The sequence below is a fragment of the Balaenoptera ricei genome, chromosome 16 (genome assembly GCF_028023285.1).
Source record: "Balaenoptera ricei isolate mBalRic1 chromosome 16, mBalRic1.hap2, whole genome shotgun sequence".
Classification (NCBI taxonomy): domain Eukaryota; kingdom Metazoa; phylum Chordata; class Mammalia; order Artiodactyla; family Balaenopteridae; genus Balaenoptera; species Balaenoptera ricei.
In genome coordinates, this window is record NC_082654.1 from 2988526 (window position 1) to 3016348 (window position 27823).

The following is a 27823-nucleotide window of genomic DNA, read 5'->3' on the forward strand; positions in this document are numbered from 1 at the left end:
GACTGTCGGGTATGTGAATATTTACACTCTGTCACCGCGGTCCCAGGACAAGTTCCACATTAGGTATGCGGAGAATCAGGTCAGCATCCAGAACCTGGAGAACCTCTCTCCCCTCTAATGGCCACTTCCACTGCTCATGGGTCTCCAGAAGAATCTAAAGCTTCACTCAGCTGGCTATTTCAAAGAAAAAACACATTTTTGGCCAAAGTGTCGGGACGCCTTCTGAAGGCTCTGGTTAGCTTTGTGCCGACATTCTACCCTGGGGTATCCCGGCAACGTGCCGGCACCTGGCGAGGCTCTTCAGGCTCTCGGGGGGCATCGTCCCGATGTGCGTCCACACCCGGCAATGGAGGTGTGGACGTGCCGCCTGTCTTGCCCAGTCTTTCCAACTCAAAGGTGAAGGATACACGGGCTCTCCCGCCTTTCCACCTGGCTACGTGCAAAGCGCCAAAGGCAGGGAGACAGGCACACGCAACCTAGAACTTATTTAAGCTGTTGATTACAACAGCAAAAACGCTTCTTAAATATGCAGTTACGTCTCAAACAGAATCATTATTAAATTAGGAGTGTTAACCTTCGTATAGAGTGAAGCACGCAGCAAAAGCACTTAGAAGAGCTAGATCCATTTTAATAAATTCCTTTAAAGGCAATAATGCTCAAAATAGCGCATAGGTACATATACTACATATACACACATATACATGTGTGTGTGTATGGATACACACACACATGTGTGTATGTGTGTATATATATATAGTTGCCTCTTGTAAGATTTTAGAAATTATAGGCATGCTATTGTTAACAAGCTCTCTAGAGCATTCTGATACATACCCTCCCAGAAGAAGGGCCTGAGCTACCAGACTAACCTGAAGAAGCTGTTTGCTTGAACGAGTCATAGTTGAAACTTCAAAGACTCTCTCCTAGTTCAAGATGTGGTTACACAGTACAAAGAATAAACAAGTCCTAATGACAATTGCCAGGCAGGAAACTGCATAAAAATAAAATATAAAAAATAATGAACCTCAGACATAATCGGAACCTTAGGCTCTTTGGCCCGTGGACTTCCCAGTACACTGGAAGGCTGTTATGAGCTGAGAAGAAGAGCTCCTAGCGAAGCGCACTGACTGCTTCTGAGCTGGCCGGGCCGGCCTCCCACAGTCCCACCTGCTGAAATGACGCTCCTTCTGCCCAGGCTGGGAGCCCCCAACCCAGAGAAACCCTCAACCTGGAACACAGAATTCTGGGAATCGAATTTTTGTTCCACTGAGGGGCTGGAAGGGATGTAACACTCAAATAAGGGCAGGGGCCAGGCAGGCGGGAGAGGGTGACGAGCCCATGAAGATGCTCCCGTCCACTAGGAAAGGGACGCGTGGCAGCTGCTGGCTCCCGCGAGAGCCAGATGGAGGGGCCGCCTGGAGGAAAGCCGGGCTCTCCTGAACGGCTCCGCAAAGGGACGAACGGCGGCGTGGGACCGGCCTCCTGGTCCTAGCGGGGAGGGATTCTTGGAGACAGGTTAATGAAGCCCTGAAGGGTCAGCAGCAAACAAACGAACATCCTGATGAGGAAGGCAGCTTGCTCCCCACCTCTGTCGCCCCCAGGACTCACGCTACACCCCGTGGATCCTTTGCTTTCACCAAGTCCTGCCTTGCTCTTGTTCATAAACATTCCCACTTCTCTCTTTTCTCTCATGGTTCTAAACTACAAAAACACACTGGATTTTACTCTCCATGAAAGAGGTGATGGGCCGCTCCTGGCAGTGGCCTCCTGTTATCGATTCGAGACCTCCGACCACCTTCCCGGCACCTTGAGCTCCATGGCCTGCCACCCGCTCTCAGGCTTTTGATCTGGCCTTTTCATTTCACCTTTCCCAGCCTCAGCCTTAGAAGGCCACAGAGCCAGATCTCCACGTCTATTAGCCCTGAAAAGCAGCTCAGCAGCTCTAGGGTTGAAAGAAGTACGTTCTCACCAGCTGTTTCCTTCCCACTTAATTTAAGTGCACGCCTTAGCTTGTTCTAATCAGTAAAGGGGCATCGGAAGGTTTATAAACCTTCCAGCCCCACCAGGTAATATCTCAGCAAGGTCAACAATTTTTATAAGCCCTCATTTGAAAAACAGGGGAACAGCGATGGCTATATCAACCAGAACCTGTAAAGCGTCTCCTGTTTTAGCTGTTTTCTCTTTAAATCGTAATTCTTCTCCTATTTTAGCTATTTTCTCTTTAAATTGTAATTCTTTTTTTTTAAATTCAGGAAAAATATCAGTACAAACTGCCTGAAAGCACAAAGCTGCCTCCTGCTGTGGACCTAGAAGGGAGCCTAAGAGAAGACGCTCCCCTCTCCGCTGCAACACCCTCCGAAGGCTGACTGGGCGGGCTTTATGGCGTGTAAGGCGACAGGAACACCAAAGCAGGCCTCCAGGGCACTGAACGAAGGGGGCTCAGTGGGACTACATTTAGGACACAGTGGGGAAATTAATTCATTCGCCCTGAAAGGGCCCTTCCCCTAACTGACTGGTAGGGTTTTCTAGAGGCCCTTTTGAAAGAGGGTTCGACAGGGATACAGAATTACAAGACTCCTTACAGAGTCTCTGAAATAGAAGTTGCAAAGAAACTTCCCTCTAGCCAGCAGGTTTTAAAAAAATGCAGATTTTACTACTGTCATGCAGCTGGATTTCATAGCTACAAGCTAATAGCTGTGACGAAGGAATTATTAAAGTGTTAAATATTTCATTTAAAAGGGAACGTTGCAGTCACTTTGAAAAGAAAACTCAGAACTCATCGGTTGAAAACCGTCACGTGTGAGACGGCACAGGGAGGGCAGTCAAGGGCCTCCACACCCGCCCGGGGACAGCCTCCTGTGGTGTCCTCAGCACAGGCCAGGCACTTCCCCAGCGAGGGCACTGCAGCCTGGCAGGAAAAGCACAAAGCCACACGCTTGGCAGCCCTGCCGCCCATCGCCTGGCCACGCCTGCCAGGAGGGTCTTCAGGGGCAGAGGGAAGGAAGCGTCTACACACACACATTCTGGGTCTGAAAGCAGATCTTAGCTTTTTGTAGGCCTGCTGTTCTTGAACTCATTGTGAAATACTGTTTTCGGCACAGTGCTTCTTTAGTCATTCCAACGGCTTTTGCCATCGATCTCTAAGGCTACAAGTATTAAGATGTATATTATACAAAGAAGCTAAAGTTTTTTTGTAAGTAAATATAAAGAATTGAGGGAGTATTCACAGAAAATAAGTTTAAATGATAGTTTATTATGAAAGAAACAGTAAGATTTATTTCAGGAATCATGGCTTCATTAAACAACTATTTCTTGGAGAAAAATGAATTCAAAATAAACAAACCTGACCTTTTTAAGAGGCTATATTATAGGGAGGACCCAACCTCCCTAAATGCTTCACTGCGGACAGCTAGCTCATTAGCAAAACACAAACTCCCTTCACAAAACTCAGAAAACAAAACATTAATTTGTTTTTGAAATTAAATGAGTAAAACACCAATCCCACAAGGAATTAGAACACTTCTTATGCACACTCACCTTTCACTTTCATTTCTCAACAGCACGTGAACCTCACCCCCACCTGCGGCCTCTCCTTCCCACAGAGAAGCCCCACCTGCCGCGGCCCAAGAAAAAGGCAGCCACCCAGGCCCTCCGGGCTTCTGGCCAGGAGGACAGCTCAACGGTTCCTTGTCAGAAATACCCAGATAATTAACTTGTTCCTACTCAGGCTTCAGAAGTCCTCCAAGTTAAGAAGTTGAATGATGTGAAATTTCCAATATTTGACGTTTTAACCTACAAAATGGCAATTCCATATGGTTCAACTCAGCACCGTTTTGTGACCAGCCTAACAAAACAAATAGACGGAGAGCACCACAGTCATCTGGAGGAAGGAGCCTGAGAGACGAGCGGCCCTGCCCGAGCTGAGGGGCCTTTGGGCGGCAGCAGACCAGGCCAGGCCCGGCCCGGGGTAGTGGGACAGACAGCGCAGCCGGAGCAGAGGCCAGAGCCTTCCAGGCCGGGCTCCGGGAGTTACCTGTGGAAGTGCTCAACTCAACGAGGAGCTCAGTTATCACTACGCTTCTAACCAAGTTGAAACAGGGAGGTCTGCTCTAAGTCTCAGAGGAATATGATGAAAAATGACACCCAAAAGGATGTTAAACGTGTTCAAAATCTGAGATGCACAGAAAATAGCATTTGCCAAGGAAGCATTTATTCCACAATAAACGCATCCATTCCTCCCCGTTTGCAAAGGTTTCTTTTCTTGTGTTGATTCACAGCTTCTAGAAGCTCTGGGGCTGCCAGAGCACTTTCCTTGCGTGGGCCTTTTCCGCTCACCACAATTTCACTGGCTAAGGGACAGAAAGAAAGAGAGCAAAGCCAACCACCACTGGACAGAAAGGGGTGTCACCACATCTGGGGGTTAGTGCCAATTAACTCCGTGTTAGCAATCATATTACAACCATCTACCACCTCCCTTCTTAAAATGTAAAATCCCCACACCTGGGCCCTGCTTGGGAAGTGCGATTGAGCTAAATTAGAAACACCTGGCTGGCACATGCTGCTGCGTGGGAAATCCTGGCCCTACAGCAACCACTAACTGTCAGCAGGCGGGCCTAGCCTGGGGGACCTCCTGCCACCAGGGGGGTGCGAGAGGCTGCCCTCACTCCAAAACCCAGCTGGAGGGGACCTGGCCTCAGCAGTGAGTGTCCACCAGCACTGCAGGGCTTGCCCAACAGGGGATGGGCTACTGGGTGACTGGACGGACTTCATCCTTCCCCAATGCCTACCTGCAGCTTGTCCTGGTTGCCCAGACTGACCATGACCATGACCATGACCATGACCATGACCATGACCAGCTGGCAGAGGAGATGGCCAAGCTTGGGCCCAGAGCCGGGAAGGTGGGGGGCGGCAGGGTGAGAGTGGTCCCAACTCTCTTCAAGCACTGAGGACAGGACTTCAGGATTTTATAAGCTCACCCGCTGCTGACCCCCTCATTAGATCATACAGATCCTTCCTGAGTTGGTTTCGTAATTTCTCTGCTCTGAAATTTTCCAACCCTTAAATTTCAGCTCACTTATGTGATAAATGTAAAGAGAAGGAGAGCCGCTTGGCCAGTTCTCTCCTGCTCCTGCCAGAGCAGTAACCCCCAAATGGCAACAGGAGATCGAAGAGTTCACTGTTCCAAGGTTCCCAAGCCCCTACTGTAAAAACAAGCCCACAGGGCTTCCCTGGTGGCGCAGTGGTTGAGAATCTGCCTGCCAATGCAGGGGACACGGGTTCGTGCCCTGGTCTGGGAAGATCCCACGTGCCGCGGAGCAACTAGGCCCGTGAGCCACAACTACTGAGCCTGCGCGTCTGGAGCCTGTGCTCCGCAACAAGAGAGGCCGCGATAGTGAGAGACCCGCACACCGCGATGAAGAGTGGCCCCCGCTTGCCGCAACTAGAGAAAGCCCTCGCACAGAAACGAAGACCCAACACAGCCATAAATAAATAAACAAATAAATAAAATTAAAAAAAAAAAAAAAAAACAAGAAAACAAGCCCACAGCAGGACCCCCATCCTGAGCCTGGCAAGGGGGCGGGGCACACAAGGAGAGTCACCCACACCCTCGACTCAGCCCGGCGACCTGAGGTGCTGGTTCCGAGCAGGCGGTCAGTGCTGGGCGGGGGGGCGACGCGGCCACAGCACCACCTCAGCCCGCGAGGGCCCCATTCTCGGGGGCAACAACGGAGGGTCTCTGGACATGAGTAGGGCGTGGGGCAAAGGCCCACTCCAGCTCTCACGCCCTAACCTAGAGACGCCCTTTTAGACGTTCTGGGGCTCCCAGCGGAAGACACCGTCTGGAGACAGCCCTACGTGATGCAAGGGGGCTGACGTGGTACCGTGTTCAGCTTCAGTTCATTACGAGCAAAAACGTCCAGGGTCCCACCTGGTCACTCATCGGACCTTGTCAGTCAACTCAGCTATTAGCTCACCTGGCTTGAACCTTCCTACCTGCCTTCCCTGAACCTGCTCCACCTTCAAGTTCAGTTTTGCTGAAACCACAGCAGCAACTAGAACCATTAAACTTACTGAGCGCATTCCACTTTGAAACTCAAGATGGCTTTAAATTTACCTCATCTAAAATCTCAGGGTAATTTTTTTTCCTTAAGTGTATGCATCTATATGTATATATCTATATGTAAGTATATACTCATTAATATTAAAATGACCATGAAAAAATCACTGTGCGAAATAAACCTCTGGTATGTGTCTAGAATGATTTTAGTTGCCATAATTAAGCCTCAAACAAAAGCTTACAAAGAAACGTCTGGGAAAGTGTTTTTCGGTTATCGCAGACTTTATGTGCCATCAGCCCACCGCATGTAGACAGTAAGTTCATCCCTACAATAATTCATCCCTTGCGAATACAATCTTTAACGACGGTAAGTTTGAGGGGTTAAACTGAAAACTTATTCAAGAAGACACACTGACCGAGTGTATGGAGTGGCCAGCTGTCCACGCATGAGCCTCGTTCTCTGTGCTGTTGGCAAGCAGATAAAGTTCACAATAAGCTTATTGAAAAACTTACTGCCATTCAGATGTGTTCCCATGTAAACCTTTCAGCCAGCGAGAGTCAGGAGTCGATCTACATGGATCATTTGTATTGCCTTTGCCAAGAATTACGTGACCACGTGCCAAAACTAACACAACCACTTGGAACGGGTGGAGACTGCGCTCCCCTATCCGTTCAGTGCGGCCACACCGCCGCCTCTGTCCAGACGATGCGAAAACGCCACGTCAGTGTGGTCAGTAACCTGAGCTGGGAGGTCAGCCCCCCTGAACCAAACACTGCGAGGCGGCCGAGGTACTGACCTTGCTGGAAGATGGGATGGTGAAGAGCAGGCACGGGCAGCTCCTCGAGGGCCGCGGGCTCATGGAAATAGGCACCCAGCCAAGCTGCACACTGCACCAGGGGCTCCGTCACGTCCTCTGGACCTCCGGGCCGCTCGGGAGGAGCGGGGGCCTCCCCGGGGCTGCAAAAGAGATAACAGGAGCTGATTCAGCCTCTAGGCCCAGCGTCCACACGACTAGAAGCAAACAGAACACGCCCACTGCCTCTAAATGGGTCAGCCTGTAGCTGCCTTGCAGGTGTGCACGTCTCGCCTAGGTGTGCAACGGGCGCCAGGACGGCAGAAAGGTGCCGGCGGGAGGACGGGGGCCGCGGCCGGGGTCACCCCAAGCCGCGCTTTCCACCTCCAGCTGTGAGGACACGATCTCTGGAAAGAGGCAGTTCCCAGGAAGGACACCGGGTTCCTGAGCTCTTCTATTTGGGGCTGAGCGTCTGCAGTCACCCTGCAGAGCAGGGATGTGAGGGCTCAAGGATGACAAGCACGGAAGCAACTCCAGGGGGAGTGTGCCTGCCCCTTCCTGAGACTATCACCTGCATCAGTTTTGATCTGTACAATCACCAAGTACTCATCTTAAAAAATATTTTCCAGAAATATCGATACCCTCAAAGTAATTAGCCTGCAGGCAACCCACCCCTCCCACCACATTTCGACGACAGACCAGCACGGTTACATGTGCTCTGTGGCTTTGAGCTGGCTTCCGGGGGACCCCCTCCGAGTTCACACTGGGTCTCACGCTTCAGAGAGTCTACTCTGCGCGCTGGTCCCTCTGCGAGTCTCATTTCAGTTGCAGCGCTGTGACTTCCGTGCCCGGGACTTCTATCTGGTTCTCTTCTGAGTCTTCTCGTTCATTCACTGTGGTCACTGCACTCCCTTTTATCTCCGTGAGTTTAAACCAACACATCTTAGACTCACTTCGGATGGTCTCACTGTTTCTTCTACTCGGGGTGCTAATCCTTCTGTTTGGGGATCCTGTGGCTCCCCTCAAGGAGTTGACTTCTCACCTTCAGCAGGGGCCGCTTTTCAGGGAACGTGCTCCGCTGGACTGAGAAAACGTCTCTCTGGAGAGGGTTCACTTTTGCTGCTTCTGAGCCCCCGAGTTTTATGATGGATCCAGCTTTTCTTTTAATTTCTGAGAATGACACAGCCACAGAAGCACTGGCACCAAGTCGGATTTCTTCAGATGCCATTCCTTCCTGACCTCCCAGGCCCTGCACAGACGGCAGGCTTCCCTGCACTTTCCAGCCTGCTGGGCGGGCTTTCTCTAGTCTCCTTCTCAGAGGCTGCAGCTTGAGGCTTTTGGGGGAAGGTGGGAAAAGCCTCCCCCCAGCATCCCGAGGGCGGTCACGCAGGCCTCAACCGACAGGCCGCCTCCTTCAGTGTACACTCACCACCCTTACGAGGGCCCGACTGAATATGCGAGGCCACACCCGCTTGGCGACGCGGCCCAGCACAGGTAGGACGGACGTGGCTGAAGCGCCCGGGAACACAGGCCTGACCTCACCTGCGAGAGGAGAGACACGCCAGTGTGTGCAGGGCCTTACAGATTCAGAGACGTGTGCACTTCATCTGCAAGCAGCGGGGAGCAGCTGAAGACCTTTAAGCAGCGTCTCATAAACAACCCTGTGCTGGGGTCTCAGTCTCTGAGTCACGGTGTTCTGTAGGTCTAAGCATCTCCAGAGGTCCTTGGATCTTCCCAGAAACAAGCCTCCTTGGATGGGATCCACTCTCTTCCACAATGGAATGAGAGGTGGGTCAGGGAAGGCTTTCTAAGCATGTGAATGTGAATGGCCTTAAGGAAGGAACCAGGGAATGAATGGAAAAGAAGAAATGAGCCCTTCAAGATGAGCAGGGAGAGAGGGACCACTGAGACCCCAGCTCTGTAGAGCTGGCCAGTTGGGCGATCCTGCCAGCAACACAGCTGGACTGGGCAGGCCCAGGCCTTCTCCAAGTTGCCAGCTTCTAGGGGTTGCTGGGAGAGGGCCTCCCCATGGACAGGGCCCTCGGTTGGCCCTGAACTGACAGGGCCCTTTCAGGGCCTGGTCAACAGGAGACCCTGAAGGATGGGGGCTCGCTCCACAGGCAGAGAGCGGCGTCTAGTGGAACAGGTGGCAGAATGGCATCTTGGAGACACTTCTGGGGATGGAAACTATCTTCTCATTGCCCTGACTGCTCTCCCCATTAGGACGTCTGCCCACAGAAAGGTGGGGAACTTCTATGCCGTACTTGGCTTAAATATTTTTCCACGTCAGAGAGAAATTCCCAGTGACTCTCTTGCTCTGTCCCCTACTCACTCAGCAAGTAGGGGACAAAGCAGAGCACACGCAGCCCTGTGAGCACACACGTCACCGCGGGGCCGTGAGAGGGCAGCGGCCCAGTGGCCCACGCGCGACACCTGCTCAAACCGGGAGTGAGCAGAGCTAAGGGGCAGATGTCACCGCCCTCGACCCACGCAGGAAGCAGGAGAGGGACCGGGACACCTCAGGACCAGGGCGCCAGCCACCTTGGCAGGGCACCTCCTGAAGAGCCGGGCGGGGTGGGGTGCTGGTGGGGGAGGGCAGCAAACACGGGTGCCACACAGGCCTGGGTGGTCTCCAGGCCTTGAGGGGCCTTCTCGGCCATCACACCCTGCAAACGGGGCTCCCTGGGTGGGGGGCATACAGTCCAGGAGACAGGCATCTTAACCTGGGAGGCAGGGGGCTCTGTACCCACCAGTGACCTGCTTGCTTGGGGAGTTACAACCTCTTACTCAGATGCCCTGGTTCGCTCAGGGGTATCTAACAAAGGCCACGGAGCTGTGGGCATCCCGGGCGCTACCCACGCTGGTAGTCGTTTCCTCTGGGTTGCTAAGGGAACTGAAATGTGAGCTGTGTTTCCCAGCATGTCCCACTCTTAAAAGGATACTTGAAGAATTTTTATAGTAGTAAAATTCATCTTAAATTGACTTTTTATGCTTGTGCTAAAGATCTCAACCTCTGATTTACTCTGTAGTTCTCCTTTTTAACTCTTTCTCTATTGGCATTAGATAACTATTCATGGGTGAAATGTAATTAAACAGCTTTGATTCTGAAGTAAGGATTTATGATACTACATTTAAAATGAATGGCATTAAACACACACATAAAACCAGATTTTTAAAGCCATGACACAAATTTCCATTTCTACAATAAAATGAAATTTATTCTCTGCCCTGCCCTCTCCTCCAACCTCGCTCTGCTCGTCCCTGAAAGCGCTGTGGTGTGACAGTAGCACAGCGTCACTAACGGCCGCTCTTATTATGGAGGAGTTTCTCCAGGCTTCCTACCCACGAACACTGAAACCCCGATAATTATGGGCTCCGTGGCCCACACTCATTTAAATCCCACATTCACGTCTCCCTGGGAGCCTAGCAACTCACCTAACACTAAATGCACAGGCCTGTGGCCACTGCTTCCGGAAAGCACCACTGAGTGGGAGCCCGGCCCCCAGGAGAGCAGCCAGAGAGCCAGCGCGGCAGACGGAGACGAGAGAAAACCGTCCCAACATCCGCAGGGCCAGTGCAGAGGCGACATCAGGGGCAATCCCCCCGAGACCTCCCAGGACATCCTCAATAAAAGTGATCCTGGGACTTCCCTGGAGGTCCAGTGGTTAAGACTTCGCCTTAAAGTGCAGGGGGCGCGGGTTCAATCCCTGGTCGGGAAGCTAAGATCCCACATGCCTCACGGCCAAAGAACCAAAACATAAAACGGAAGCAACATCATAACAAATTCAATAAAGACTTTAAAAATGGTCCACATCAAAAATATCTTAAAAAAAAAAAAAAAAAGAGTAATCCTGAGGCCAATATTGTGACACTGAAGCCCTTTCGCTTTTTTTTTTTTTAAACTTGGCACAAGAGGGCTGGCTAGTGGCTGGAGAATGAATTTGGCTTTGTTGAGCTTTTTAACGTAACAATGGAGAGCTTCTTCAAGAAATATGCAACTGTGGCAACCCCAAGGACCCTGTAAGAACAAACAGGGCAACAGTGTACCACCTTCGGGGACGCTCCCGGAACCTCAGTGTGTTGGAGAGCCCTGTGTGAAGCTCTCCTGGAGTCGTGACCCCTGAGAAGCAGCAAGACCCATCCCCCTGGGCTTGGAGAAAGAACGTTCTGGTGTTGAACTGCACTTCAGATTTGTTTTGACATAAACCTGTCCATCATTCCAAATCAGGACACAGAAAAGCAGGTGACATGCTCCAGAACAAACTTCGGAAGTGGTTTTTTTTTTTGGTTGGTGTTGTCGTTGTTTTAAAATTTATTTATTTTGTTTAGTTTTGGCCGTGTTGGGTCTTCGTTGCTGCGCGTGGACTTTCTCTAGTTGCGGCTAGCGTGGACTACTCTGTGTTGCAGTGCGCGGGCTTCTCACTGCAGTGGCTTCTCCTGCTGCGGAGCACAGGCTCAGTAGTTGTGGCACACGGGCTTAGCAGTTGTGGCTCGTGGGCTCTAGAGCGCAGGCTCAGTAGTTACGGTGCACGGGCTTAGCTGCTCCGCGGCATGTGGGATCTTCTCGGACCAGGCCTCGAACCCGTGTCCCCTGCATTGGCAGGTGGGTTCGTAACTACTGCGCCACCAGGGAAGTCCCTGAAGTGTTTTCAATAAAGCAGGCAGTGATGACTTACCTAGATTTCTTAGGAGAACCCAAGACTTCACAGCATTAGATACATGAGCACAGAAGGTATCAAAGGAAGACCGTCCATCCCACCCGCACAAGGCTTGCGCTTCAAGACCCTGGCATGGAGGAGAGCGAGAAGGAAGAGTGACAGCATCACACCTGGGGAAGCGGAGGACTAGAAGGTGACCACGCCAAATTTAAATGAAATGGCCCTGAGGACAAGGGTCACGCGCACGGGAAGCCCTGCCTGGCTCTGCCGGCCTCCCCCAGGGTGCGCCGCACCCCGGGAGGCTGAGCGCCGGCCCGGGCTAGCGAGGGCAGGGCTGCCTGCTCAGGTGCCGCAGCACCAGGAACCCGCTGGGCAGCAGGTGAGTTGCCGTGGCGGGCAAAGGACGCCAGGCTGGCTGAAGCCATCAGAAAGTGCTGCTCAAGGTCTAACCCCGCATGGAGGATGGCTGCGCGCCTGGCAGGCCGCCCGGAAGGTGGGAGGGGCGTCCCCAGCTCTGTGCCCTCCGGTCTGTCCCACACGACGAATGTGCTCAACACTTTAACCCACCCAGCTGGGCAGGAGGTTTGGGTGTGTGGATTTTGGGGTGCCTCAAGACTTCACTGGCAGCAAAGAATCACTAAAATGATCATAAAATCATAAAGATGTCATGTACTTGGGCTTAAATCCCATTTGATGTAAGAAAACAGGCCCAAAGTTCCGAGTTCCTCCCACCTGGCGGGCACCATTCGTTACACCCAGCGGGGAGACTGTGTTAACACGCCGCGCACTGGCAGGGCTGTGCCTTCCAGACTCTCTGTGTGGCCCCAGTACCTTTCCAGCATCTCTCTCTTCATGGGATGAAGCAGCCTTATGGTTGAGGAACGTTAACTGGTGATGCCAGAGGGTCACCTAAGAAAAGAGATGCCAAGACTCATATTCTTCTGAGTCCCTCTGGAATCTGGCAGGGTGACCCAGGTGTTGTCCTTTAGCAAGGCTGGGAGGTTAGTCCACAAGGAAGCATACGGACTCTCCAATACAATCTGAGCGTCAAGAAGCGCCCATAGCCTTGGCCGCGCACAGCAGCTCAGACCCCCTGAGGATGAGAAGCCTCGCCTCCTCTGGCTTCCAGGACTCGGTGTGGAGGGCAAGGGCCCCCGGAACTCCAGAGTGGGGTGCCACACCTCACAGGCTCAGGAAGGTGCACATTCACTGCAGAAACTTAAAACTGCAGTTGAGGTGACATTGTAAACATCATGTGGACACTCTTGCTAGATAGCCCTGGTAAACACACAATTATGTCCAAGTTAGTGGAGGCTGGTAGAGTCTCTCGCGTTTGCATCTGATGGATGTGTCCCACATTTAATTATACCTTCTTGCTAAAGCTCAGATGCTTTTCTTCCAGTGGTAGGATTGAAGACAAATAAATCATGCTACCTGCTTTCAATAAAGTCCTTTTTTTTTTTTTAAATGAGAAGGCTGAATAAAGGCTTTAAACTCTATATTCCAACCAAATTTAGTGGTTTGATTCCATTCAAGCATTTACTCAGGATCCATTAAGTACCTGGCTTATTGGCAAGAGTATTGACTTGGGGTTTATAGTCCAACTTGGCAGGCTGGGAAGGTGAAGGTAAAACAGACAGGTATCTGCCGCCCTCCTGATGGCTGTGCTGAAGGAGCCCTTCCCGGCCTGACTGGGACTTTCACACGCCATCGCCATGATGAGCGAACAATGAAAGTGACGGTTCCGTGACACTGCCTGGTGGCCAGCAGCTGTTTGGGCAATAACACCACGCGGGTGTGACAGAGTTTGTGCAGTTTGAACATTCTAGAGTTATATTAGGACACAGAGTAGAAAAAGGAGAAAGTGCTGATGCCAGTAATAAGAAACACAGATCTCAAATGATACAACTAAGTCACAGGTGAAAAAGAGGAGGCGTGACAGTGGAGGTTCATCTATGGACACAACTGGAGCCTCCCTGCTGCTAATGACAACGCGGGCAGCAGTGTTTGCTGTTTATCAGGTGCTGTTCTAAATGATTCACGTGTTAGCGCGCTGATTTCCCACACAACCCTGAGAGCAACATGTGCCCAACTGTGAAAAAAAGGGAGAACACTAATAAACATGCATGAAGTATCAGCAACATACCTGAGTCTATATAAAAAGGACAGACATAATATGTAGATTTTAATTCTCTGAGACAAGAGCTCCTACTACTTGTAACACATGAGTTTATTAACTGACTTTCATGGGTTTGATTTTAGTGTCTGTTTTCAAAGACGTTTCTGTACCAAAGGAACATACAAAAGGGAGTACAGGCCGAAGGTGGCACACTCCCAACTTCCAGGGAAGTCGACAGGAGGGTGAGCTGGAGTTCCGAGGGTCAGCTCGGCAAATCCTTACTGAGGTTTTACTGTGTGGTTCGTAACAAGAGGAACATAAATCCTGCTCCTTGCTTTTATGCCTTCCACCCCACAATCACACCCTCCCCCGCAAGCGAACTCTACAGTTAGGATCCTATCACAGGCCACCAATGGCTCGTGTCTCAAGGTCAATGAGAGGAGGAGGAAGAGGCAGTTTAAAGTTAACTGGGCCCCAGTTTACTCACTGTCAGGGTGGCCATAGGTACGTTGTTTAAACTGGGTATCAGCTTTTAATGGGCATCCTAAGCCCTCAAAATCTGGGGCTCAAATTCATGTCAGAACCCAAGCAAGACTACAGAGGGATTCGCTGTTGTACTTTAAAACACCCACCAAGAACACAGAGAAAACTGTATGTAAATTTTCAACTCCTCCCCATATAAGGTACATGTCATAAGAACCGTATGTTTGTTCTTTTTTAAAAATAATTGCTTCTTTAAAATACATCAGCAATAATAAAACATATTTTTAAGAGACAACTTAAACAGTATACTTGGCAGACAAGAATGCCTCACAAAAGCCTATCTACTTTCTCCCCTAAATGTTCAAGTTGTTAAAAGGAAAACCGTATTTTATCAACACTTTAACATATCATTAAAAATCTCTACTATTTGACAGATGAAGATAAAAACACCCCAAAACTATAGATGAATTATCAGGTCCCTAATGATTCCAAAACAATTACAGGATGCAGAGCAATCGAGTTAAATTTTATTCAAAAGCTTACTACACTTGTGTTTTCTTTTATTTTTCTATCAAGAAACCCATGAGGTTTAAGCACAATTCATTATGTATGAGACCCCACTTGCAGTGCTTGACTGTTGATTAATAGCAAAGTTTGCTGTATGTACATTTGCAACATTAGATGCATACAATATGCTAACTTATTCTTTCACTGAAACTAATTATTTACAAAAATGACTACTTGAGACTACAATTTATTAAATGCATGCATGCAGTCTCCATTTGGCCCCAAAAGACAGCCTGGAATGAAGATCTTTTACTTGATGTGACAACTTCTAGAAATGCTGTTATTAATATTGTAAATGTGGCAAATAAAGAGTTCAAATAGCCTTATGTCTATGTTGCATTTACTTTCACCACTGAAGCAGTGAACAAAGAAGCTTTTTTAACGTTTCACACACATATGAGAGGTATATTCCTCTTTCCCAGCTTAACTTAGCTTCTAACAAGTAAAACGCTTACATGTTGGCAATGAAATAGTTTTAAAAAGAAATAACAGCTAACATAAAAATGGAATAGAAAACCCTAATCATATTGCTGCTTAAGCAGATTTATTACAATTCTGTCAAGAATTTAGTTCATTTGTTGAAAACTATCTGTAAAAACATGAAATGTTTAAAGAGTCATTCCATCAGTCTCATCAAATTCTTGATACTCCCTCAAGAGTACTTTTCCCCAAAGGATTCTGGGGTTAGGTAACTTCGCATTATTCAACCATTCTGCTCCCTTCTCCCAGAAAAGAAGAACACAGAAGAAATCAGTCCACGAATAAGAATTACAAATGTCTCATCTTTGGATGCAGATTTCAAGTGGGGCATCTGGTCAACCGAGAGCGTCTTTCAAGCTAACACTGCCATGCATGTGGCCCCGAGCTGTGGCCACCTGTTGCGAGCGTCCTCTACAGTCAGGTCTCGCTCTGCCAGGCCAACCTGTACACCCTCCACGGCTGCCCCTCTGATGCCCTCAAAGACTCCGTGTGGCCTTGCTCTGCTCTGCGTAGGCCGTGCGCCACTGTGGGCTTGGGAGAGGCAGAGAGGGGTCCCTGGCCAAGGTGAGGAAACCAGTGCCTGTGCCCCAGGAGAGGACGACAATGTGGAAGGTCATTACGTGCTACAGGGTGCTCCTGCCAGCAAAGTCATGCACGGACACCTAAGGAAAGAGAGGAAAAGGCCCTGCTCTGGGACACAGAATTTTAGGGACACAGACGAACTGAAACATCAGTCAGAGGGCCTCTGCTCTCTACAACAAGTGTTAAGAGAAAAAGTAAATAGCACGAGGATGGGACATCTTAGGGCACGTAGTCAGATGGGTAAAAGATGACTGGTTTTCTATCATGCAATTTCATATCCTGACTCTCTCTCTCTCAACAACACAGTCGAGGTCAGCCATAGTTATTGCTCAGCATCACACCTTCACTATACAACATGGCACTTTGGAAAGGATGGAGCCACTGAGTTGAGGATCAACCGTACGGAGATGACTCAAGGTAAACCCTTGTGTAAAATTTCGTAGCTGCTATTTACTGACTGCCTAACATGTGCCACGCACAGAATTAAAGACTGTTCTATGTTTATCTCTCCCAATAACCCCTGAGAAGGCATTATTATCTCTGTGTTCTAGAAGAGGAAACTGAGGCCCAGAGGTTATGTCATAACAACTAATCAATGCGTAAGGGATGGAACCAGGATTTGAATTAAAGTCTGTTTGATTCCAAAGACCTTAATCTGGACCATCTCCATGAAATCGAAGTACTCTTGCTCATCTCTCTGAAATGGAAACAAACGGTCCCTCTAATCATGACAAGCCCATACGTTCACATGCTCTATTCTTGATAGCATATGCACTAGATAGCATTTGGATTTATTCTTTTATTTTTAGGTAACTTCTGTTAACTTCTTCCTGATCCCCAGAACTACAATCTAGGCCCGTCGCCCTATCATTCAAAGACAATGGGGATCTGAGTGTTGAATCTAGTTCTGTTATATTCTAGATGCTTCCAAGAAGAGACACTAGGTGCCCACACAGTAGGGTCTCAGGCTCGTAGACAGTGGCCACTGGCATTACTGCTCCTCACCCTTAAAGGAAGGCCATGCTTCTGTTTAAATGCCTCAATGACCAGTCCACACAACACACAGTGTTCCTTTACACAGGCAAGAGGCCTAAGTCTTAGAATGTTCCCAGCCCATCACCCCCCATCCTCATTCTCCGGAAGCAAAGCCCAGGGCGATCAGGGCACCGTCCCAGGCGGTCTGGCAAGCCAGCAGGGCAGGCCCTGTGCTAAGGCAGGAGTGGACCCGGGCTGCACGGAGGAGTCGGACGAGCTCTGCTCCAAGGCTGCTGTGCGTGTCTGAGTGAGGGCCCTGCCCTGTCACGCAGCTGGCCCCAACTCTGCCTCGAGCCCCGGAGCCCGAGCTGGCACTTTCTGGGTGCTCAGGACCTGCCTCCTGAATGGACGTGTAAACAAGATGCAGCGGTGCCACCACAGCATGTGCACTGAAAAACACCCGCATTTCAGATTCCATTTTTCCAATGAATTTGCTGAAAACCATTCCCCTGGGTGGGGTGGGGGCGTGGAATCCACAAAGATTTTCTGAACAGTGAAAGCCACATTGCTCTGCCTTTCCAGATTGTGTAGCGGACTGCCGAGTAACAAAGTCTGCTAAAGCCCAGGGAACAGGCCTCACGTCCGATTTTGCTCAGTTTGACAGGACTCCACAGTCAAAACCTGGAAGTGTTTCAGATTCGAAGACATAAAACTAAGTGGCTCTTCCATTTCCACTCCAGATATAAGGCAATCAATCGCATACTGAGATGAAACCAAAGAAAAATGAACTTAAACAGCCAATACTTGAGCCTTCTCTTCATTCCACGACCGCACATCAGCCTGCTGAGCCCCGGCGACCGCCCGCCCCCCCTTCCACACAGGTGTCAAAGCTGATCACGCTGCACCCGTTTCTCCTTTAGGTTTCCCAGGCCTCCACAAGGAGGTGGGGAGAGGTCCCGGTGGGAAAAACCCCCCAACCACCCCCGCGGCACACAGAGGGCCCAGCAGACGTTCCCGCAGGCTCTGCCTTCCCGTCCGCGGTGGAGGAAACCCGTCCGACCAGGAGCAGGAAGCAGGGACACGCGCGCCCCTCCCAGGCCCCCCGGGAGTTCTGGGATGTGTGCTGCGCCAAGGCGCAGAGAGTCGCAGAGGCAGAGCGCGTGACAGGGAAGGGGGCCGAGCCGGGGCCGGTGAAGCACAGCCGCTGCTCTGAGCCCCTCACCCACCATCCCGCCGTCTCCCACCGCAAGCGGTTTTTTTTTTAACATCTTTATTGGAGCATAATTGCTTTACAATGGTGTGTTAGTTTCTGCTGTATACAAAGTGAACCAGTTATACATGTACATATATCCCCATATCCCCTCCCTCTTGCGTCTCCCTCCCACCCTCCCTATCCCACCCCTCTAGGTGGTCACAAAGCACCGAGCTCATCTCCCTGTGCTATGCGGCTGCTTCCCACTAGCTATCTATTTTACATTTGGTAGTGTATATATGTCCATGCCACTCTCTCACTTCGTCCCAGCTTCCCCTTCCCCCTCCCCGTGGCCTCAAGTCCATTCTCTGCATCTGCGCCTTTATTCCTGTCCTGCCCCTTGGTTCTTCAGAACCACTTCTTGTTTTTTTTTTTTTTTAGATTCCATATATGTGTGTTAGCATACGGTATTTGTTTTTCTCTTTCTGACTTACTTCACTCTTTAGGACACACTCTAGGTCCATCCACCTCACTACAAATAACTCAATTTTGTTTCTTTTTATGGCTGAGTAATATTCCATTGTATATATGTGCCACATCTTCTTTATCCATTCGTCTGTCGATGGACACTGAGGTTGCTTCCATGTCCTGGCTGTTGTAAATAGAGCTGCGATGAACATTGGGGTGCATGTGTCTTTTTGAATTATGGTTTTCTCAGGGTATATGCCCAGTAGTGGGACTGCTGGGTCGTATGGTAGTTCTATTTTTAGTTTTTTAAGGAACCTCCATACTGTTCTCCATAGTGGCTGTATCAATTTACATTCCCACCAACAGTGCAAGAGGGTTCCCTTTTCTCCACACCCTCTCCAGCACTTATTGTTTGTAGATTTTTTGATGATGGCCATTCTGACTGGTGTGAGGTGATACCTCACTGTAGTTTTGATTTGCATTTTCTCTAATGATTAGTGATGTTGAGCATCCTTTCATGTGCGCAAGCAGTTTTTGATTCGTTATCTTTGTGAGGGAATGGCTTCCCTCCTCCCGTGAGCCCACAAAGGAGAAATAACACCTTTGGTAGTAACAGGGCTAAAAACATACTGCCCACCCCAATGTAGTTTCGAAAACTGGTCTCTCCACACAGCTTCAAGTCTACTTTGTCATGATGCGGTTCAGAAAAAAAAATGATTTTTCATCTCAGTAAGGGAATATGTATTAATTTAAATGCTAAAATAATAACTAAATGTCCTGAAGACACTACTCTTTTCTTTCCAAAAGGCATGTATTACATGGCGACTGACCTCCATGGGGTTTAGTCCCATTAACTTGAGTACTGGGCTTATTAATAAATAACCCTGCCACTAAATTACCTGTCGAGTACACTGGTTTGTACAGTTCTAAATAAATAATAGATAGTTCCCTATTATCAAACACAGTGAAGTTTTAAAAGAAAAGCATAGCTTATGATATAAGACAATACTGCAGTTTCATCTGGGAACAACTTTCTGTAGCTCCTTTCTCAGAAGGCCTTTGCTTCGCCTGTTTATTGTTGCAGCTGGAGCACGTTAGCTGGTGAGCATAGCTGGAAACACCGTATTTAATATCAGACAAGCATATTGACTATACATTAGTGGCCAAAAAAATCTTAAGCAACTATTAAATGGACAGTTAATGTAATTGTATTTTAAAACTCTGAGGTCATATTTAATTTTGAATGGAAAACTCTTAAAATGAGCTTCCTGGCAAGGACGCAGAGTAATAAAACAACATTAACTACAGAAAAAAACTAAAACTCACATTATTAAAATAAATCCTTCTTCCAGAATACTAATATTTGCAAGATAGATTACAAGAAGCAGAAAACATTTGTACTTCTTCAACAAGTATTGTCACTGGCACTGGAAATCGGGATTGTCAACTTGAAGGATGATATCATTCTGAACACAGAGCACAGATGCCATTTCCCACCGCCCTTTCTTCCTCGAGCTGGCGCCTCTCCCAGCATCTTTTGTCTTCCTTCCAGGGTGCTCAAACTGAGTTTAGCAACACCCTGAGGTCTTCCAATCACAGGTCTACCAGCAAAGAACCCAATTATGTTCAAGGGCAGGAAGTAGTGTAACGGGGGCGGGGCGAGGCCTGAAAAGAATGCGCAGAGGCCGGGCGGAGAGTGAGGAGGAAGGACGGGTAGGAAACACTTCAGCTGCAAAGCCAGCCAATTAACATTCCCTTTAGGAAGCACCAATTTCTACTCAAAGCAGGTTGGAAAGTCCAATTTTATATGCCTTTTTCCTCCTCTTAAAAATCAATACAGGCCTCTGGCGGCTGTCACACTTGCAGGCAGGCGGGTCTGTGGACCATGAGCTCTGTGCCTGGACCCGGTTCACAGCCCTCCCAGGGGAAGAGGGAGGGGCTGTCACAGGGTTTGCAGCAGAAAGCAGGCAGCGTTTATGTACAGGTGTTCTCTGACAGCCAGGACAAGGGAAGAGGCCCTGTGCGCTCACCCCGCAGCCGGCCGACAGCACCTCCCAGTGTGCCAAGCCTTGATCTGACCCTGCAGCCCTCACCTCGAGCTTGAGAAGGGCGGGGGGCGGGGTGGGGGGAGAAAGAGCCGAGATGGTTCAGGCGGGAGCCTGCAGGTCCCGTGCGCCCCTCCCCTCCCCCCAGCACGTCCTCTCCCTGCGCCCCACGGGGACCACCCAGTCCCCAAGGTCAGACTGTGGGCCCTGGGCCACGGCCTTGTGCCAACCAGGACCACAAGGAACCGTCCCCGCTCCGGAGTCTCTCTTCTATTCTCCGCTCCCCAGTCCTCAGCCCTCTCCCTGGCCCGGGCCTCCCTCACCGCTGACGGCGGCTCTGGTGAGGACGCTGCCCCCAAAGGCCCTAGCGCCCCAGTCCCACTTCAATTCTCTCTGGCTTCGGTATGTCTCAGGCTTGAGTAATTTTGAGACCCTTTGAAAAGGAGTCTCAGATGCTCAAGAAAACTGTAGTTTGCGAAACAGTTAACTTAAAAAAGGAAAGTCTTGTGATGTGAAAATGTCTTTCAATTGTGAAATACTACAGAAGCAGCATTTCACCTTTATAAACAGCGAGATGTTTATTCGTAAAGATTTTAACTGCAATGAAAGCATAAATGTAAACATCTCATGAACTCACAGATTCCCTGGAAGGGGAGCACCTTCCCCCCGCCCCCGCCCCCAGAGGAGCAGGGTCAAGACCAGGGCTGCTCTGTGCTTGCCCCCATCCTCCCTTCTCCTCCCAAGTCTGCTAGGAGACCAGCGGAGAGGTGCAGGTACAAAAATAATCTATGAGAAACTAGATGTTACAGGAAACTCTGCTTTTCACCGGCATGTGGACACTGCCTTGCGATTACCTTTATTTATTTCTGTGTAGTGAAGACTGGGTGAAACTTACTCCTGCCCGCTTTGCCAGAGCCGGTTCACTCCAGATAACCTACCGGGGTGCTGCATCCCTGCCATACTGGGAACAACGGGCGGACAGCAACAAGGAAATCTGGGATCCCCAGCGTTCCCTCAGGAGAGACCATCTCCATTTACACATGAACTAACATCACAGTTTAGCCGCTCCTGGACATTTTCACGCTCAGAACGTAACGCTACGGGTCCGTCCACCGTAGGCCCTCAGCTCAGGCCCTCGACCCCACGTTCATGCTGGGCCGGTACAGCAGCTGCTCTCCACAGCACCTCCTTGCCAGCAGTCACCCGGCACTTGGAGCCATCACTGGGCTCACATTTGGCCCCATGTAGAATTTTCAAGATCCCCGTGGTCGGCTCGGTTCCCACGGCTACTCCGGTCAGGGAGGCTGTATCGGAGCCCAGCCAGGCCCGTTTCTCCACCTGCACAAGAGCAGAGCTGTGGCAGAGGCAGTCGGCCGCGCGGCCGAAGAGGCAAACCGCCTGGCCCTGCACACAAGGTGCGGGCGGACCCTGGCCTACACGCGTCGACCGGAGCTGCCGTGCCTTTGCTCCGTCTCTGCAGGTGGATCCCAACCTCGCCACACCGCTCCTCCCACCTGTAGTGCCCTCCAGGCTCAAATCCCTCTTCAAACCCTAATTCGACCCCTAGCTAAGTGGGGTCCCCTCTGTGAGCGCTACATCCAGCTAGCCGGCCCGTGTGGATCTCTGGGGTGCCGGTCTGGGTGGGGAGGCAGAGGTTGCTGGCACCGCGGCTGACGTCTGCTGAGCGCTGGCTGCGTACTGGGCACCGTGCTTGGCGCTCGGCCTGCGCTAACCCCGTTTCGCCCGCATCACAAGATACGAGGTGAGATCTGGATTCCGGTTTTACTGATGCGGAAACCAGTGCTGAACGGATTAACAGCAGCCCCGCCACACGGCTGAGAAGCGGCAGAGCAGCGACAAACACCCCAAGCCTGACCTGAGCTGAGCGCTGGCCTCTCGAGCCTGGTGCGGCGCCTTCAACCACAAGGGCACACGAACAAACACGGCCTCGGGGGAGATCCTTCCACAACCTGGGAGAAGCACAGGCCCCACCCTCTCTCCCGGTGCGCACCAGCCCCTGACCCGACGCTCCGGGGGGACCTCCCCTGGACGAGAGCTCCCCGAGCCCCTCCAGGCCCTCGGCCTGTGCTTCGTGACCCGCCTCCCTTTGGTTCTCACACTTCTCTGCTCCCTCCTCCACCATCTCGCCTGAGAACCACAGCCGTGGAAACTGTCCCCTCCAAGGCCGCCGTGCGCTCCCACGATCAGAGCCAGAGCCAGCACCCGCCCTCGGGCGCTCCGGCCTTGGCGCCCGAGGTCCAGGCGTCCCTCTCAGCGCTGCCCCTTCTCCCGGGCCCTCCGCCCCTCGCTTCATCGGCTCCCCGTCTCCCAGCGTCCTCCCTCAGCCCGTAACACCTTCTGATTTTCCTACTGCCACCAGGCTGGAAACCCCTGGACACACGGCTCTTGTCTCCTCTCCCTCCTGTCACCACCACACTCAGTTCCCACCGCATCGTGGACAATGACCGCAGCCTCCGAACTGGCTTCTCCACACTCGGCTCCCACCCAGAGAACCTGCCAAAGTCAGATAAACCGTCCCCAAACCCTGCCTGGCGCTCGCCGCCACCCCGCTCACGGTCCTTCCTGACTCCTCATCACGCAAACACAATCAAATCCAAACTGCGCATCTGGTGTTGGTCAAGGCCCTCGCAGCCTGGCCCTGACTCAGGTCCTCCCCTGGGGGAACCCTGAGCTCCAGCCAATCTGGCCGCTGCCCTTCCCCGTTCTGTGCTGGGCCTTCCCCCTCCAGTCCCCGCGCCTGGAGCTGACCGCGGCCCAGGGAACAGCTCCTGCGGGCAGGGGCCGCTCTGGCTCTCCTGTGTCCACAAGCCCCTCTCAGACCACCCTCCACCTTTGCACACTCTGCGCCTGGCTTCCCAAGCTGTTAGGTCTTCGTGGACTGGTCTGATGACTTCCACAGACACACCCACATGTTTGGGCATCTCTGTATCACTCACAGCAGCTGACACTTCAGTGCCTTTTGTGAAACACTCATAACGTTTGGTGAATTGTTAATGAGTAAGGGAAAATTTCAAGATAAGGGAAAGTCAGGGCAAAGAGATGGTACTGAATGTACTGGAAAGTGATTTAGGATTTACTTTGAGTAAGTATAACGACTTTTGATATATTCTATTGCCTTATTGTACTCCTGCTAAGATTCTTTTGTGTTTTCCATCAACTTTATCATGCATTCTCTAGAAGGCATAATAATTGAACTTCTTAAGCCAAACTGGTTAAGACACATGCAAATACATGATACAAACTTGCCAAGTTTTAAACTGTGTTTCTACTGCATGTCTTTGTTTTGATCAAAACTTGAAAATCTAAGAAACAGTTTTCTGAACCAGATCCAAGGCACAGAAGGGGAATTTCATGTTTTTCAGCTTTTGGTTCCACCCAGAGCCCAAGATTCAATAGACTTTCATGGATTTAAGACCTATCTGGATGAGTTCACCACTTTCAGAGAGACTCAGTTTTAGTACTCCTACATCTGTACTCTGTATGACCAATCAAATATTATGCTGTTTCAGATTTATCTGACCTATCATCATCTCTTCTCTCCTGGGCATTGCTGGTCCAGCACAGAAATCACTGGAAGCCAAGGATCTGAAGTCGTGCACACAGCACAAGGCAACTGCGAGCACGCTTGTCGACTCTCGGCTGGGCTGATCGGCGTGTGATCAGGGCTCAGCTAGGAGTCTTCCCAGCTCTTCCCAGAGAAATGACCCTCTGCCTGGGTGCACAATGTCTTCAGAAGAGCTGGCCTAACCATCCAGGAAAACAGACAAAAAAGAGCTCAGAAAAGGGGGCGTATGCTTGTGTTAATCAACAGACCTGCTCCACCATTTTGCTTTCCTCTTTAAACATTTTAAAGACTTAAACAAGTCAGAACTGAAGATAAATATTAACTCTTGAGCAGCTGTCCTCTTCTTGGTCCCCATGTCCCCCTCACTCCTAGTACATTAGGATTGAACATCTTCCTGCCAATCAGTACGCATGTGATTAGAAAACTAACTCCAGTTTCCAAGAATCAAACCAGAAACTCTAGCAGCAGTTGGGTCTAGAGCTCAACTCCTAGGCTTCGAAAAACTGCAAACTATCTGGCTTGCCATTTTCATTGAAATATTTCATGGGGAAAAAAATGAAATAAAATACATACACTAGAAACGGGTGACTCTGTTGAAGATATTAAGAAACAAAGGATCCAAAAGAAACAGATGTTTCTTCTGAAAAAAACCAAACAAAAAAACCCCCAAAAAACAAACCCCCCCCCCCGCAAAAACCACGTTAACACGTGACCGGTGCACTCCCCAGCTTCGAGGAAATGAGGGATGCTCCTTGAGGCTGATGTTTGAACAAACCCTCCCTCTTCCAAGTCAACGGTTCTCTTCCTCATTGCTCTCAAGCGCAATGGTGTCACTATTTTCAGTGCGTAAACAGGCGTCAAGGTGTCGAGTATGTACTATATCTGCGGCTCACTATACCAGTGGAAAAGGGGATGGAAAGATGAGGAAAATACAGCCGTCCCTCGGGCAGCCCACAACTTCCTCTACCAGCCAAGCAAGGAGGGGAGGAAGCTGCATGCCTTTGGGCAGGTCCACATTTAGTCATACCTTCCTTCTCAGGAGGCAGATCCTCAGAGAAATGCCCCCGGCTCCGCCCACATCGGGTGTACAGGAGACCCCAGCATCCGCCTGGAGCCACTTCCTCACTTCTTCCTGGGTCCCCCGTCATCACACCCTTCAAACCCATTCCTGGGGTTTCCTGGAAGATCACTGGCTCAGGGCAACTCACATGACCTGGCAGAGAGAAATCAACACCCAGGACACGGAGAGCCCCGCAACCTGGTATCAAAGACAAGGCCTACTCTCGTCTTATTCATGTGGAATCGTCCTCCAGGTCCATCTTCATGGTACCTTGGAAGCCGATTTTGAGTTAGAGATCCCTGTGTTGTTGCTGTTGTTTTTTTTCCCTGACTCAATTGATTAACGGCAGCAAACACTTCTACTTTTAGAAGAACGGCATGGGCTCCCTTATCCAGCAGACACCAGTGCCTCCTGACGTCTGCCTCTGTTTCTATTGCTTCAGACATTAAGTCTGAAGAGCCACCAATCTTCTCAGAGACTTAAATAAACTTCTGAAGCCAGAGGAGTAATTGTCTTTATAACTGACATTAAAAAGTGGCATGAACTAGGATGACGGATGGTTTTTGAGCACATCTGCCACCGTGCATTGTCTTAAACTTAAGAATAATCAAGGGCGAGGGGGAAGAAAAGGTTTATTGGCCAATCTGGAAATCTAGGGAATAATTAAATACTGTACTTCATAAATAAAAATAGAATTAAAAACACTTCTTATTCAATTATTTAGAAACACAGATCTGCACATGCAGACAATTCATCACAAAAATGGAAGATATTTCACTTTCTATGAGGTTCACCTGCTCGTCTCAAAAGCGGACTAACTAATGGTTTCCTCATTAGACTTCCTGTAAGGATTAGGTGCTATTTATGTGACTTTCTCTGAATGAGCTCAAAGCACTAGGTGTTCTGAAAACACCTAGCATAAGCCTATTCACTCCCGTGCAAGCTATTTAACGAAGCCCTGTGTTGAACCGTTTAGTCACGGAAAGCACAACCGGCTAAATGGGGAAAGGGCCCCGGAGGAGGAGCCCACACAGGAAGACCAGCACCCACCACCGAGGCCCCAGGGGTCGTAATCCAGGAGGAGAGACGGAGAGTGGGGCTGGCAGGCCTTGGGGAACAAGTGTTGTCTTGGTCCTAAGAGCACGGGAAGCTGTCAGAAGGTGTCACACAAGGAGTGCAGGGCAGGAGTGGCCCTTCTGGTGGCTCACGCCAGCTGCTGGGACTCGGCAAGGCTGCCCCTGGCTGGTCAGGAAGCTTCCAACAAGAGTCTGTCTTCGATCTTCAGTAACAAAACTCAACAGTCTCGGGCGGCTTCCCTGGTGGCGCAGTGGTTGAGAGTCCGCCTGCCAGTGCAGGGGACACGGGATCGAGCCCTGGTCTGGGAGGACCCCACATGCCGCGGAGCAACTGGGCCCGTGCGCCACAACTACTGAGCCTGCGCGTCTGGAGCCTGTGCTCCGCAACGAGAGAGGCCGCAACAGTGAGAGGCCCGCGCACCGCGATGAAGAGTGGCCCCCGCTCGCCGCAACTAGAGAAAGCCCTCGCACAGAAACGAAGACCCAACACAGCCATAAATAAATAAATAAATAAATAAATAAATAAATAAATTAATTAATTAAAAAAAAAGAAAAAAAAACTCAACAGTCTCATTAAAGCCATTATACGGCCCTATTAAATATACTTGTTAACCGTTACAATTGATAAATTTAATATATTTGGCATGTTTGAAAATCAGCAAATTGAATCGTTTATCTGACTTTCAATCAATCACGGGCATCCAATTTAGCTGGCTAACTCTCACAGAATGATCTGGAAACCTCCATGTGATGTCACTCTTACGGGTTTACCAGGACAGGCACCCTAAGCTCTCCCCATGGACATTTCATCAGCTACTCAGGCCTGCCACGGAGCTCTAGCTTCCTACCACAATGCAAAGCCCTCAGAAAGAATCCAGGCACTCCAGCAGCTCCACATCGGGTAACTACGCTTTCTCCAAATCTGTGCCAGAAATCTAAGATTCCTAACACCCGTACAGGACAATGCATTTCCTCCTTGCCGGCGGTGCTGAACTGAGCAAAGTTTACTTGTGGAAGAGACCTGTCCCTGACGAAGGGGGATAAGAGAGCAGAGCACAACCAAGGTTGTGGGGAATTTCCCACTTTCCCACTGAAGTCCTCAAAAGAGGTGGTACCTCCTTTCAATTTCAAGGCTCTGTTCTGAGTTCTGGTATTTTCCTTTGCCCTTTGAATATGATCAGCAGGGACAGTTATCACATGTACAACCACCTGTTTGCATTCATAGATTTAATTTTTTAAAAAGAAATTATGAAATTTGAGAACACATAGATGTCCTCTGAGGTGTCCAAATTAGGCGAGGATTTAGATTTGCAGAAAAAGAAAGTTGATCTATCTCACATACAGGCTCCAACAAATTTCCCTGTGGCCTGAGACCCCAATAAGCTAGGATGGCTCCCCTATATCTCTATCTATCCCCAGTACAAGTGGAGCTAATTAATATTTCAGATTTTCCCATCAGCCAGTCAAAAGCCAGACTCTTCGGCAGTTTACATTTTCTTGCAATGGCTGATTTATGCACCAACACCCTTCAACCCACAAATACGACAATAAAAATGCAGAGGAGGGGCAGAAATTTGCAAGCACACTTTTCTCTTCCACACTAGGTGAAGTGGTTTAGATAGCTGTCACTAACACCAAGGGGTTTATTAATAGGCAAAAATTAATTGTATGTAGACTGAATTA

The 27823-nt window shown here is 49.9% G+C and overlaps 1 protein-coding gene across 1 annotated transcript in view; it reads right to left on the reverse strand.

The window, feature by feature from the left end:
• Window positions 1-27823, reverse strand: part of MGMT (O-6-methylguanine-DNA methyltransferase) — a 283867-nt gene that overhangs the window by 38239 nt on the left and 217805 nt on the right. The window contains exon 3 of the mRNA XM_059899678.1: window positions 6853-7013. Coding sequence (XP_059755661.1) covers window positions 6853-7013 — 161 coding nt within the window. The remainder of the gene's footprint in view (window positions 1-6852; window positions 7014-27823) is intronic.